General features: G+C 45.8%; 1 protein-coding gene across 1 annotated transcript in view; it reads left to right on the top strand.

Annotated features, from left to right (window-relative positions):
• The window catches only part of TMEM164 (transmembrane protein 164), a 111,080-nt gene that overhangs the window by 76,187 nt on the left and 18,835 nt on the right, over positions 1-16,058 (top strand). The window contains exon 3 of the mRNA XM_033944228.1: positions 8,129-8,195. Within this exon, the coding sequence (XP_033800119.1) occupies positions 8,129-8,195 (67 nt within the window). The remainder of the gene's footprint in view (positions 1-8,128; positions 8,196-16,058) is intronic.

Here is a 16,058-nt window from a genome sequence, read left to right as displayed (position 1 = left end):
ATTGTTATGTTATTCCACTGTAACATCTGCAATTATGTGCTAAATTGCACACTGAAGCTTCAAACTAAACTAAACTAAACCTTAAGTTTATATACCGCATCATCTCCACGGAAGTAGAGCTCGGCACGGTTTACAAGAACTTAAAAATGAGAAAGGGTAGGAAAAGGTTTACATAAGTTTATAAATCGAGCGGAAAAGTAAGGGAAAAGAAATGACATGTTAGAGAAGAGCCAGGTTTTTAGTTGCTTGCGGAATAAATGGAGTGAGCTCAGGTTCCGCAGCGGGATAGTAAGGTCATTCCAGAGACTTGTGATTTTGAAAAGAAGTGATTTTCCCAGAGACTTTGGCATTTCAGCACCGAAGTTCAGTCTGGATTTTGCTCAGTTCTGTCTCTCTCCTTTTTAGAAAATCTTTAAAAACGTGACTTCTTCAACAATCATTACACGAGTAACTTTGTTAAGGTTTTAGAAATGTGTTTTTGCGATATCGAGATCCTTTAAACTACCTTCTGTCTCTATTCTCACTTCTTTACGTCAACCGAGTCGAGCGCCTAACTTAGGAGAAGACCCGGTATATAGACCTAAGGATTGGATTGGTATTTTTGAGAGAGGATTTGCTGATGCAGAGCTTTACAGGGTGGGTGGGTGTATCCTCAGGCGTTTGCAGCAAGAGCAGCTCTTTCATAAAAGGACGTGTGGAAATAAATGAGCCTCGCGAACCTGGCAGCTTCTGGGTAGAGGTGTCGACACTTAAAGGGGAGCGTCGTGATTTCACATCGTCTACCTGCCAGGTGCGCCATTTTACAAGCCTAGGCGTGAAAGTGCTACCCCTTGGTTTCATTTTGGGGTGGAACCGATTACTTGCGGAATGATTCCCTTAATCTCTTGTATGAAGCCCTGTCTGAAACAAGTACTTTTTTTTTTTAAACGTATAGATTCCTTTGAGTAGGCTTAAATCCTGACATGGAAATGTTTCCCTACACACGTGCATTACCTGTGTAACATGGGGCATTAGGGTGGTCCAATAAAATTTAACACATTTTGTTTGTCCACGAAGCTAATTTTATTCCTTTTATATAAAAATGAAAAATACACAAAATTTTACTTAAACAAGGTTTAGGGGTCGTCGTACCTCACTTTTTTTTTTTTTAAACTACCGCTAAACTTATCAGCGTATTTACTCTGGCGGAATTCTGCCCAACTATGCAATGCAGAATTTGCACAGACTTCCCCAGACACCCAGAATTATCTATGATCTGCGCGGTTCATAGACAACTCGGCGAAAGACAAAGGTGCGCGCCGACAACTGAGCGCAAAGCGGAGGTGCGCGCTGAAGAAAATTACAGTTTTTAGGGGCTCCGACGGGGAGCCCCCCAGTTTACTTAATAGAGATTGCGCCGGCGTTGTGGGGGGGTTTGGGGGGTTGTAACCCTCCACATTTTACTGTAAACTTAACTTTTTCCCTAAAAACAGGGAAAAAGTGAAGTTTTCAGTAAAATGTGGGGGGGTTACAACCTCCCACACCCCCCACAACGCGGCGCGATCTCTATTAAGTAAAGTGGGGAGGTTCCCCCCACGCCCCCCCGTCGGAGCCGTAAAATAAATCTCTCTCTAAATTTTGTGCGGAGCACGCCTCCTCGCTGCGCTCAATTGTCTGTGCGCGCCTTTGTCCCGGCGCGTTTTTGACCTGACACCGATCTGCGCAGAATCGGCACTCCTTCTGTGCGGCCCGAGACATCGACGCTCCTTCTCTGCAGCCTGAGGCGTCAGCATTCCCCTCTGTGAGGTCTGAGGCATTGGCACTCGCCTCTGTGTGACCCAAATCGCTGCTGGCACATCTTTGGGCAACCTGCTGCCAGCTCTGCAGGCTTCTCTCTACCGTGGTCCTGCTCTGGATAATGTCACTTCCTCTTTCTTCACAGGCAGAGCCACAGTAGAGGGAATCCTGCAGAGCCGGCGACAGGTTGCCAATAAGTGGAATCGGCATCTCTGAGATACAGTGGGGAAAGAATGAGAAGTGCTGGCTGGAAAGGATAGGGGCGAGTGAAATACTCAGAAGGGATAGGGTGGAGAGATGCTGGCTGGTTGAAGGGGACAGTGGGTGAGCGAGTGGCTGGCTGGGAGGGGACAGGGGGCAAGAGAGAAGCTGGTTGACTGGCTGGAAGGGGATAGGAGTGAGAGAGATGGCTGGGAAGGGATGGGCAAGAGAGATGCTGGCTGGCTGGGAGGGGAGAGGGACAAGAGAGATGCTGGCTGGGAGGGGACAGGGGTGAGAGAGTTACTGGCTGGCAGGCTGGGAGGGGAGAGGGATGAGCGAGGCTGGCTAGGAGTGGACAGGGGTGAGAGAGATCCTGGCTAGCTGGGAGCGGATAGGGGTGAGAGAGTTGCTGGCTGGCAGGCTGGGAGGGGAGGGGACAAGGGCGAGAGAGAAGTTGACTGGCTGGGAGGAAACAGGGGTGAGAGAGTTACTGGCTGGCAGGCTAGGAGGGGAGAGGGATGAGAGATGTTGGCTGTGAGGGGACAGGAGTGAGAGAGATGCTGGCTGGCAGACTGGGAGGGGAGGGGACAAGGGCAAGAGAGAAGTTGACTGGCTGGGAGGAAACAGGGGTGAGAGAGATGCTGGCTGTGAGGGGACAGGGTGAGAGATGCTGACTGGATGGCTGAGAGAGGATAGGGGGGAGAGATGCTGGCTCGGGGAGGGGTGGGGGTAGAGGAACAGGTATCTGGGGTTCTTTTTGGTTGACAATGTAGTCTTGGCTTCATTTGTATAAATGCCAGCTTCAGAGATACAGAGAGAGTTTTTCACTTCAATTTGATACCCTCTGCTAGAAGAAAGTAACTAAGTAAGAAAAAAAATTGAAAGCTCTAGTAAAATATAATGAAAATACTGAATTGTACTAAAATTCTGGATAATTAGGAAATATGTTGTTTAAATGTCAAACTTACAGAATTTGAATTTTTTTTGTGCCTGAATTCCACCAGGAATATATATTGTAATTCTTGTGCATGTAACAAATCAGCAGTCTATGGTGAGCTTTTCCGATTCGGACGCTAGCTCCTTTGTGAAGTCCGGTATTGCTTGCTTCATATTAAAGACAAGTCCTTTAATTTTGAAACTAAGGTTCCATTTCTGGATAGCATCAATACCAGCCTTCTCTGCTTTGGAATGCCTGCCAACATTTCCTGGCCGTTCCCAGTGACAAAGAATAGCAAGTCGGTCTACACTTGCCTTGGATCCATCAATGTCAGGTAACATTTTCCCATCCCAGTGCCAAAGGAAAGGACCTTCAAAGGAAATTTCAGTTTCTTCCGCTGATGCAACTTCTCTGCTAACTCGCATTTGAGATCATCTGATTGAACTTCTGGAGAATGTGTGGCTTCTTGTGACCCTGGGCAAGTCACTCAATCCTCTATTGCCCACCAGGACAGATAAGGAAAATACTTGCGTACCTGATTTTAAACCGATAACTAAGGCCATTACTGGGCAGACTTTCACGGTCTGTGTCTGTATATGGCCGTTTGGGGGAGGGTGGACTGGAGAGGGCTTCAATGGCTGGGAGGGTGTAGATGGGCTGGAGTCAGTTTTGACGGAGATTTCGGCAGTTGGAACCCAAGCACAGAACCGGGTAGAGCTTTAGATTCTTGCCCAGAAATAGATAAGAAGAAGAAGAAGAAAAAAAACCAACAAATTTTTAGATTGAATCAGGTTGGGCAGACTAGATGGACCATTCGGGTCTTTATCTGCCGTCATCTACTATTTTACTATGTTAGATAACCTTGATAGTCTGTATATAAATATCTAATAAATAATCACAAAATATAAAATAAAATTATTTTTTCTACCTTTTCGTTGGCTGGTCATTTTATTTTTGAAGTCATGTTGGTCCCAGGCTCTGGGTTTTGTTTTCCTCAGTCTTCCTCAGTCAGACTATGGAGAATTTAGAAAACACCTAAAAACGTACCTGTTCTCGAAACACCTAGGTAACGAACCAGGACAATAGCCCCCTTCGCAATATCATTCCCAAAACTGAATTTGTAAACTGTTAACCCCCAATCACAAACTATGAATACCCCATTCAATTTATGGAATTTTTCCAATTCTTTGTAAGCCGCATGGCACTTCAAGGCCCTGCAGCATACGAACTGTTGTTATTATCATTAATGTTCCCATTATCAGAAGTACACTGCTATACTCTGTAATTCGCTGTATGTACAGTTTCTCTTTATTGTAAACCGCCTAGAAGTCGCAAGATTGTTGGCGGTATATAAGAATAAAGTTATTATTATTATTATTATTCTCATAATTCACTCCCCCCCACCCTCCACTGTGGGCACAAGGCTTTTTACCGTCTCCACAGGGGTCAAGGTGACATGGAAGACTGGAAAGGGGTGGGGGGGAGATGAAAATGCCAGTGTGGTATCCACTATTACCCATTCAGATATTGACGCTAAATATAGAGGTTGTCCAGCAAAGCAAGGCAGCGATCACGAACAGGCACAGCCAAATTCTGTTTATTAACCAGTCATCCAACGATAAGTGGCAGAGCTATCCGGACCCAACAGCAGTGTTTTGGCAAAAATTGCATGCGTTCGGGGGGTCATATAGAAACATGACGGCAGATAAAGGCCAAATGGCCCATCTAGTCTGCCCATCTGCAACATCCACTATCTTGTCCTCTCCCTATTGGCTAAGGCTCTTAACATTTGCATCTCCTCTTCCTATAGGCTAAGGCTCTTTACACCTGCATTGTGAGGTCATAGAACTTTATGGTTATAGAAACATTGTAACATGATGGCAGATAAAGGCCAAATGGCTCATCTAGTCTTCCCATTATATAGATTATATATATTCCAATTAACACAAAAATATACATATATACAAGTATAATAATGATAAATTACATAAAGCATTACTATTTCATAACAAAAGGTTCGACACAACTACAGCATCATTATAAAATGTATATTAAAATAAAAATAAAAACTAGAAATAAAATACAATCCAAGCAATAACAAACCCAGGCACCGTACCCCTTCTAAATTACAGCCTCTGCCCCACACCAGTCTGCGGAGGTTATAGGCGCACTGCTATGCAGCAAAAGTCTGGGCCCGTGGCCGGGGTCCACAACCCACTCCCCAGAACATACCTTGGCATTCGGGTTTTCTGGGCATCCATCATGATGGCATATGGGAGATTTGCATAGCCATAGAGCAAGGGCAATGAATGCAAACCTCTCGTGTGTCCCAAGGAGTAGGTGAGGAAACAAATCGAATACAAGAAGCAAAATCAAATGTTTCAAAACAGAAACCAAGCCAAATGCAATACCATAATTTAACCATGTGTTCCTCAACCCAGACCCCAGGACATACCTTGGCATTCGGGTTTTCTGGGCATCCATCATGAAGGCGTGTGGGAGGTTTGCACATAACGAGGGCAATGCATGCAATCCAGCATCTCGTGGATGGTGTATGCTACTCCCTTTCCTCCAGTACATCACGCCCTGTGGCTATCCAGAAAACTGGAATGGTCACTGTCCCAAGAACTAGATGAGGAACTATCAGAACGGAAATCTCACCACCACCACCTCCACTAGGCATAGCAGCGTCCGTCCCTCTGATCTGTAACAATCCCCACTACAGTATCTTCCTCTATTTTACAGCCCCGCCCCCTAAAATAATTCATTCTCGCTTCTTAGCAACATTCTGTGTCTTGCCACCTTTTCCTCTATTCAGCCCCTGCCCCTGAATATTTTCTCCATCTAGCCTCCCTCCAGCAGTCAGCAAGCTTCCAGCTTCCACTCTTCCCCCTTGTCCTACCCCCAAACAACAGTTTCCACTACTCCCCTCCTTCTTCTAGCTTGGGGCTCAGATCAAGAGACCAGCCCCCTTAACCTAAAACTTGTCCAGGCAGGCAGGGAAGCACCACGATGCAAGCTAGAACTCCAAGCACCAAGGTGTGGTTGGTGGCAAGGGGCAGAAATGGGAGCACCTCCAATGACAGCTCAGCAAAGAGAGGCCGCGGTAGACACTGAAGGTACTGTTCAAATACTTAAGTCTTGCCTCTCTGAAAGGAAAATTGGGATCAGATGTTGAACATCCAATTGCAACATGCTTTGCATTGCACCTGGCCTGTAGTTGCACCAATCGGAGGCCTTCTCCAGCAAGGGGGTGGGCCTAAGTACTCTCATAGGCCTGCTCCCTTGCAGGGGCAAGGCCTTAAAGACTGGAGGAAAGAACTGTGAACTGCATTCTGAGTCCCTCGTGGCAATGAGCAGCTTCATTTGGGTAAGAGGATGGGAGGGCAGGCAGAGAGAGAGGGAAGGAAGGTGAGAGGGAGGGAGGGAGGAAGCAAGCCTTGCCGATGTCAGCCTGTGGGCCAGGTGACATAATGGCCCAGGCATTTGGTGCCCTTTAATGCCAGTGCTAGAGAATGACATGGTGACAGAATTCATTACTGTTCCCGTCCCCATGGATAACCATGGGAAACCATCTCCATGTCATTTTGTAAGGAGAGAGGGAAGAATCAAGAGCACAGCTGCTGACCCTCAAGCCTTGCATTGAAGAATGCTGGTGTAGAAGGACTGAGGTTGAGAGAGACACTAAAGAACGACACAGGATGGTTATCCACGGGGAGGGAAATGGTAATGAATTCTGTCACCGTGTCATTCTCTAGCCATCGCCCCGGAGCAAAGCCTCATCTGGTCCATGGGTTGAGCCGGCCCTGACTTGCAGTACCCAACACAATAAAGAATATTTTTCGTTTGTTTTTTACCACATATTTGGTACTTAAGGACCATCGTCTCCCTTTCCACATGATGCACCGAAAAATCACTCTGTTACGTCATTCTCGTGTTTTCGCTCACCTCTACATCCAGTTTCCTTGCGTTGAATTTCCAAGCGATTTGAATGGGAATGTTCCAGCTATTCTTAAGCTTGTCAGTCTCCCTAATTCTCTTGGGGGTCGTGATCCACAGTGCTTCATTGTTACAACGATGTGGTTACAAAGTTTCCAGTGGGTAGCACGTGTCTCCTCATTGTGCCTTTCTGCTTTAGAATTTTCTCACATCAGATCTTTATATAGGCAGATACTGCAGTGATGTGAAAGTTTTCCACCACCACCCTCCTGATTTCCCCTGTTATTGCACATGTCGTATTTTGTTTAAATATGAAAAACCATTCAGTGTGACATATATGGAACAGTAAGGGAACTTAGGGGGTGGGAGGGGTCTTTCTCACATTACCAAATCTGTAACAGCGTATAGCTATGAGATGAGTAATCGTTTCCAGCTGTTTCTTATGCAGTCCACATGTGTTTGTTTGTACTGTTTTTATGATGTGAACACTGTCCACATCAGGGGTGTCCAACCTTTTGGCTTCCCTGGGCCGCATTGGCCGAAAAAAAATTTTCTGGGGCCGCGCAAACGCTGCAGCAAGACAGAGGAGGGAGCCGGCAAGACGGTAAATACCAGGGGGCAGCAGAGGAAAACACTGCATCGCCCTCGACCGGGGCCGCACAAAATACTTCATGGGGCCGCAGGTTGGACACCCCTGGTCTACACTGCTCCAGCTATCAATCTGTCACCCTCTTAAGCCACGTGGGTGCCTGGTTGAATTGATATAGGACTCCTGGAATGATCTGTATTCCCCTGTATTTGTGCATTTGACTTGGTTTTCTTGTTTGCTGATATATCTGACCAGAGGGATGTCCTTTCTGCAAGGGGAGGGGGGTGTCTCTTGCAGTCAGGCAGCCTGAGGGGGAAGGTGTGATTGTGGTGGGGTGGGGGGGGGGAGAAGGGTTTTGGTTTCTGCCAAAAATGAAACATGAACTTGGATTTTGGGCCCAGTTTCAGTGCCGAAACTGAAATTCAGTCAACTTCAACGTGACTGGGGCTTGTAACAGTGGAAAACTAATCCTTCCCCCCTCCCCCCTTTTTACAAAACCGTAGCGCGTTTTTTAGCACAGACAGTGGCAGTAAGAGCAATTCTGTGAGCGGCAGAGCTGTTAACCGCCACAGCTGGCGCTAAAAAAAACGCTCATTGGCTTATTCTGAAATGCCCAGCCTCTCGTTGGAAAGTTGTTCGGAAGCTGAGCTCCGGATGGTCACGCCCTGTTTCCTCTCTTCCTTCAGGCTACAGATGCACATGCTGAATGGGGCTCTCCTGGCGCTGCTTTTCCCAGTGCTTAACACGCGGCTGGTGAGTAACCGTTGTGCTCTTATTCTTCCTCCTCCTCCACTTTGTGCCTTTGGTTTTCTGACCTGCCAGTTTTCCCAGCTCAGTTTGAACTTGGACTGGATCAAGTACCATGATATTTCCAGGGATTGACCTCTGCTTTAGAGAATGACACGGTGACAAAATTCATCACCGTTCCCGTCCCCGCGGATAACCGCGGGAAACCATCTTCATGTCATTCTTTAAGGAGAGAGGGAAAAATCAGAGTATGAATGGCCACAACCACTGACCCTCAAGCTTTGCTTTGAAGAATGCTGGTGTAGAAGGATTGAGGTTGAGAATGACAGTCTCTGGTATCCAGAGCAGGTATTGTGATGTCATAATGCCTCATTCCACCAGTGCCTAAGAGCCAATCACATCAGTGATGTCACAATGGCTTCATTATCCTTGGCTCCCATAAGAATCAGAGTATGAATGGCCACAACCAATGACCCGCAAGCTTTGCTTTGAAGAATGCTGGTGTAGAAGGACTGAGGTTGAAATAGACACTAGAAAATGACATGGGATTATTTCCTGCGGTTATCCGCGGGGACGGGGACGGTGATGAATTTTGTCACCGTGTCATTCTCTACTCTGCTTTATAGTTCCTCTTCATGCATTCGTTTTTCTGTGGAGTTCTCCCAGGAGAGCTCAGAATGGTTTACATGAATTTATTCAGGTACTCGAGCATTTTTTTTCCCTGTGGGCCCCCACCTGTCTCTTACCTCACTTCGAACTATACACCCCCACCAGGACAACCAGAAATCGCAACCTCTTTGCCTATCCGAAGATCACTGATTGCAAATACAGGACCTTTCTGGACAGAACTTTTAAGTTTCAAGCTGGTAGACAGCAAACCTGGCTAGGCAATTTCAATCGATAGAGCCAGGTCGACCTACGGCGCTTTTCGGAAAGAAATTAAGACCGCTCTGTTCAATAGATTTATTTCCTAGTCTGACAACTTTTTAAACAGTATCATCATGTTGATACTGCGTAGTCCCAGTAATGGTATTCTGTATTCACTGAATGCGCAGTGACATCTTCCCTATTTGTACATTGTAATTCGCTGATTGTATAGTTCTCTTCATTGTGAACCGCCTAGAAGTCGCAAGATTATGGCAGTATATAAAAAATCATCTTGCGACTTCTAGGCGGTTCACAGTGAAGAGAGCTATACAATCAGCAAATTATTATTATTATTATTATTATTAATATACCTAGGGCAATGAAGTGACTTGCCCAGGGTCACAGGGAGCAGTGTGGGTTTGAGCCCATGATCTCAGGGTGCTGAGGCTGTAGCTTTAACCACTGTGTCACACTCGCTCCATCTTTAAGCAGCGCTAGGGGGAGGGGGGAGGGTGTTAGAGAGTTGCGCGGGGACAGAAATCTCACCCATCCCCACCTGTCCCCACCAAAGTCTCATCCGTCCCCGTGAGGAATCCCACCCGTCCCCACCCATCCCCTTGAGGAATCCCTCCGTCCCCACCCGTCCCTATAAACTTCAGAAATAGTTATTTCATTTAATTATGCTACTGAATTAAAGGCTCTGGTAGAAACCCATTTACAAATAAGCAAAAAGACTTTAATTTGGAAATATTAATTGGGAAGAATATATACTTTGTAAACGGGTTTCTACCAGAGCCTCTAATGTTTATAAATTTTTATCAACACAACTAATATACTACTTTATCCTGAAGCAAAAAAGAAATAGAATTTTTTTCCTACCATTGTTGCCTGGTTTCTGCTTTCCTCATGTTCTCATTCAGTTCCTTCCATCCACTGTCTCTCTTCCTTCTGCGTCTTCCATTTGCTCTGTTACTGTGCCTCTCCCTTTCTCCCCCCTTCCAAATTAGTCTGGCACCCATCTTCTTCCCTCCGCTCCCCCCATAGTCTGGCATCTCTGTCTTCTTCCCTGCCAGCGTCTTCTCCCCACTCTCTCTTCCCCATGTCCTGTCAGCGTCCTTCTCCCCCCTCTGTCTTCCACATGTGCTTTCAGTGTCCTTCTCCCCCCTCTGTCTTCCCCATGTCCTTTCAGCGTCCTTCTCCCTCTCTGTCTTCCCCATGGCCTTTCAGCGTCGTTCTCCACCCCCCCCGTCTTCCCCATGTCCTTTCAGCGTCCTTCTCCACCCCTTTGTCTTCCCCAGTGCTTTCAGCGTCCTTCTGCCCCCTCAGTTTTACCCATTTCTCTTAAGCGTCTTTTCCTCTCCACTCCACCTTTCCTCCCTTTCTCTCTCCCTGCCCCCTTACCTTCGTGGCGCTTCTCCACCCGACCAACAGAACAGGCCCGGTCTGACAAACCTCCCTGCCCTTAACCGTGAATCTAAATTACCTTCTTACAGCTGCTGTAAGAACCGGACCGGGGCTGTTGTCGGTCGTTCGTTCGGGGAAGCGCCACAAAAGTAAGGGGACCAGGCCGGCTGTGCTGCACCCGGGGCGGACCGCACCCCTCCCATGGTAGTCACTCGAGTCTCCTTCTCCTTACCTGCCCTGCCTGTAGCACAGAGCCGAACGGAAGTCTTCCCGACGTCAGCACTGACTTCGGAAGGAGGGAGGGCTTTGTTTAAGTCCTCCCTCCTCTACGACGTCAGCGCTGACGTCAGGAAGACTTCCGTTCGGCTCTGGGCTGCAAGCAGAGCAGGTAGGGAGAAGAAGAGCCGCGCGACTGAGTACATCCAGCCCCACAGGAACCCCGCGACCCTCGGAGGCATCCCCACGGGATTCCCGCGACCCTAGGGGGCATCCCCATGGGATTCCCGCGACCCTAGGGGGCGTCCCCACGGGATCCCCGTGACCTGAATGGGGAACCCGCGGGATTCCCGTCGTCCCCGTTCCCGTGCAGCTCTCTAGAGGGTGTGCCAGCTTTCTGCAATTGTGGACACTAAATCTGGTCATGGTGTTCACATTTCATGGTGACTGGGATATCCCTTCTCCCTTCCCACCATGGTACTTATACAACATCCATAACCCCAACTAAATCTGGTAGCAGAAGTCCTGACTTAAGAAGTAATAATAATAATTTTATTCTTATATACCACCAGACCAGAAATGGTTTTAGGCAGTTCACAATAAATAGAGCTGAACATGCAGCAAAAAAATACAATTCATAATAGAAATACATCAAATTGTAAAATACAAGAAATACTTAATTATTTTAAAAGCAAAGAGTGCATTAGGATACAAATTTATCAAATAGTTGTGTCTTTAATAATTTTCTAAAACAGAAATAAGAAGGCGGTCCTAGCATGATTTTTCCAAACCAAACATTGAATTTAGCAGCCTAAAAAGAGAGGGTTCTCTCAAGAAACCTCTTATAACGACATAATTTAATAGAAGGGTATGCAAACAAATGAACTCTATGTGTAGGCTTATTAGAATGGTTCCAAGAAAAGTGAGGAACAAGGTAGCCTGGTGACATACTGAAGATTGATTTGTAACAAATGCAACCAGTGAAGTTTCTGATAATAGGGAGTAACGTGCTCCCATTTTTTTTAGGCCAAAAATCAGTCGGCCTGCAGTGTGATGAACCACTCTCAATTTTCTAAGGACATCCAGATATCGTTGTGCATGGCCACTGAGTCTCCAGGCCTGGTTTTTGAAAGTATTTCCATAACAGTGGTAATGGCATTCACTGTCTTTGACAACACAAAGAAAGGGATCTACAAATACACAAAAAAAGCAAATAACACCCCCCAAAAGTGCGCAAGCCTGCAGAATTGGGACCAGATGTTCTTTATTTAACAAAGACCCGACACTGTCGGTGTTTCGGCCCACGGCCTGCATCAGGGGTCTTTAGAATTGTCTGTCTCGCGATGCTTTTCTAGAAAAAGTTGTCCCAGTATAAAATAAAGCTTGTCCAGTTCGTCTGCTGTTTTAAACAGCTCCTAGAGCAGCACAGCGTAAAGGCTTCCAGTCCGCCTGCATTTCAAGGACTCTCTCTGTAGCTGAATGTGCCAGTGAGTTCACTCTGTAGTCACTTTAGTCAAATAACTGAGACAATATTCAAATGGTATTTACAAAGTCTCTTTATTGCCTTCTCAACTTTGCTCCTTTTTTCCTTTCCTCTCTCAGTAGTACCTCTCTCCTTAATTTCCCTTTTTAATGAATCGTTTCATTTTGTTTGAGGTTTGGGAGGTTCGTAGATTTCCTAGACAAACTCGTCTCTTTTTGAAAATTTGGGACCCCTATATTCAAAATCTTTCCTCTAGAGCACAGGTGTCAAAGTCCCTCCTCGAGGGCCGGAATCCAGTCGGGGTTTCAGGATTTCCCCAATGAATCTGCATGAGATCTATTTGCAGGCACTGCTTTCAATGCATATTCATTGGGGAAATCCAGAAAACCCGACTGGATTCCGGCCCTCGAGGAGGGACTTTGACACCCCTGCTCTAGAGCATGAAGTATGATTCTTAATGTTTTACATTGAAGCTTTGGAAACATTCATTGCATTCCAACATCTGGTAATTGGTGTCACCTTCCATTTAGGGGGAGGGAATAGGGGGGAAGATTGTAATTTGTTTGGAAATATTTGAATAGTATATTTGTTTAATTCATTCAATACAATGTTATAATTGGTAATAAAAGGAATGGGAGGGGGGAAGGGAACGGGGAGGATATAGAGAGGAATAAAATAGGTCATATGGAAAAATATTTTGGAGGAATGATAGAAATTAGTATGGATATATTATAATTGTGAATCAAATTGTAATGAAAATCTCCTTGTTTTATTTTATAGTATATATATTTGATTCCTTCAATAAAATGTTATAAAATAATGAATCTCTTAGATACTGTGGTTTTCCACTTATTTTTGTTAGAGGTGCTAAAGGCACGCAGACTCTGGGACTCCAAAGCAGAAATTCAGGTGACTCGATCCTGGTATGATGTGCTTTGGTTCTTTTTCCTCAGCCACTGGAACAATTCCGGAATGCTGTGTGGGCGATAGGTGGTCTTGGTCAACCTGCTGGAAATACGCAGCTATACCAAGCTACTCTTTTTCTCCTGTGCCCCTGGCATTGGTACAGTGAGTTACACGTTCCTGAAGACCTGATAACAGTTCAGAGATTAGGCAGTCGTAACTCTGTTTGCTGTAGCTACCATGTTTCCTCGAAATAAGACCTACCTCGAAAATAAGCCCTAGCATGATTTTCGGGGTAGGTCTTAATATAAGCCCTACCCCAAAAATAAGCCCTAAGTTGAAGCACTTATTTTTGGGGTAGGGGAAAGCAAAATAAAAGTCCACTGCTGGTACCGGGAACTTCCTAAACGCCTCGGAAGACCCTTCCATCTCTCCCTCCCCACGCCGACCGCGAGACTGACATATCATTACCTACTTCCAAAAGGCAGCATCGCGGCAGCAATCTAAACGGGCTGCTTCGGGCCTTCTCACGTCGGGGCGTTCCTCACTACCTGGGGTGATATGTTCTGGGGGTCTCGCGGCCCACCTGCACACGTAGGCAGAGCTACAAACAGAAAATAAGATTTCACCCATTCATGTCAATGGAAAAAATGTAAAAAGCTGCCATTCTCACAGTAATTCAGAAACGGCTTGACCGATTTGAACGAAACTTGGTATGCAGATCCCTCACTACCTGGGGTGATATGTTCTGGGGGTCTCGCGGCCCACAACTCTATGTTGCTTGCTCAAGGGTGGGTTCAACCAAGAATTTATATGTTCTTGCTCCAGGAGGTGAAACTAAAATTGTTGTTTATAATCACGTTTTGCGTTAGTTGTATTGTATTCATTTTGTCAAATATTTCACATTATAATTTGAATATTGTACTTTTTATTAAGCTGTAAAAAAATACTTTCATTCACCACTACAAAGTATCTTTATTTGAATCCATTTACAGTGTTATTGCTATAATGAAATACCCGTGCAACGCCGGGGCATCAGCTAGTCAGTTCATAAAACCAATGCCAATGTCACCAAACCTTTCAAGAGAAAGATAGTGGGAAAGGGTCCTCCTCAGTTTGCCATTTGACATATGAGGTCCTGCCGGACGCTTGCTGAGTTTCCTCTAATGTTGGGCTGCCAATTGTCATCTTTAGCTACTGGACCCCACGGATCCCACTAGCCTTGCTGCCACACATGGAGAAAACTAAAATTCACTCTGGGCAGGATTCGCCCATGGCCTGGAAGTGATTTTTCAGTAGAGAATGACACGGGGACAAATTTGCCACCATCCTCGCAGGAACTCAGTTTCCCCGTCCCATGCCCGTGAGTTTCATCGCTGACCCTGCCTCATTCCCGTAAGCTGTTCCTTAAAACGCACGAGCCTTGAACACTTACGACTGTAAAGGGTTTGAGGCTTGTGCAGACGAGGACGGCACTTGCAGGAACGGATCAGGGACAGCGAAAGAACTCGCAGGGAGGGGAGAATGAGTTCCCGCTGGAACGGGAGAAAATTTGTCCCCCGTGACAGACTGAAGAAACTGGGGCTTTTCTCCCTGGAAAAGCGGAGACTTAGAGGGGACATGATAGAAACCTTCAAGGTCATGAAGGGCATAGAAAGAGTAGACAGGGACAGATTTTTTAAATTATGGGGAACCACAAGTACAAGGGGGCACTCAGAGAAATTGAAAGGGGGAAGGTTTAGAACAAACGCCAGGAAGTTCTTTTTCACCCAGAGAGTGGTGGCCACATGGAACGCGCTACCGGAGGATGTGATAAGCAGAAGCACGCTACAGGGCTTCAAAGAAGGGTTGGATAGGTACCTGGAGGACAAAGGGATTGAGGGATACAGATAGGAGTAGAGGTAGGTTATAAGGATAGGATTAGAGGATTAGAGGTAAGTTACAAAATTAGTCTGGGACCACTGTTCAGGCGATAGGCCTGATGGGCCACCGCGTGAGTGGACCGCTGGGCAAGATGGACCTCTGGTCTGCCTCAGCGGAGGCAACTTCTTATGTTCTTATGAATTTAGGCTTTGCTGAATGGCTCAGTGTTACAATATGAATAACAACTTTAAGCTGTGATTATGGCATTTCTCTTTGAGGCAGCCTTTGTTGGGCAAAACAAGCTACGTTGGAGTTTCCATCTCATTATGGAAGATGCAAATAGCAGCTTTGTTTCCTGAAGTTCGATTAACTCGGTGAAGGGAGTTTCACATTTATCATGGAAGATGCAATGAACAGCCATTATTTTTAAAGCTAAGTCTCAATGGAAGCACAAGAGTAGATAATATAATCTGTAATATTTGAGTCTAATGAGACATATGATTTATATATGGTATACAGTACTAACTGAAGTGTGATTCTAAATGAGGTCTCACCAGAGTTTTTTTTTATACAGGGGACAAAGGCAAAACACAGCTTAGAGCTGACATGCATATTGAGTGCCTTTGGCCTTATCTGATTTAGAAAAAGCTTAAATCATTTTATCCTAGCAGAATCCATCTATTTCAAGCATGTATAAAGCTCCCAGCTCTAAACAAGAGTGTGATATAGTACAGAGATAAAACAGCTGCTCTACTTTGACCCAATCACTTTTTCCCTTGTAACAAGTTTGTGGAATTAAATAGAGGATTAAATACACATTAGCATCAGGTTTTTGTCTCGATCTGTGCATGTTTACTAGGGTTTAAGGAATAGGTTTTTTTTCCCCTTCTGTTTTCTGGAAGAACGAGTGACATCTGGCCCATGGTCTGTAGTTTGAAGAGTCTCGCTAGAGTGCTCTAGTGCAGTGTTCTTCAACCACCGGTCCATGGACCAGTGCCGGTCCACAGAAATTTCCTGCCGGTCCACAGGGCCAGCACGTGCATCAGGCCCAAAACAGTGTTCTTCAACCGCCGGTCCACGGTGCAATCAATGCGACGTTATCTTCGAGCCAGCTCTCTCTTCCTAACCGATTA

The sequence above is a fragment of the Geotrypetes seraphini genome, chromosome 5, assembly GCF_902459505.1.
Source record: "Geotrypetes seraphini chromosome 5, aGeoSer1.1, whole genome shotgun sequence".
NCBI lineage: Eukaryota > Metazoa > Chordata > Amphibia > Gymnophiona > Dermophiidae > Geotrypetes > Geotrypetes seraphini.
The sequence above is the reverse complement of the archived record's forward strand: the minus strand, read 5'-3'. Positions and strand labels throughout refer to the sequence as shown.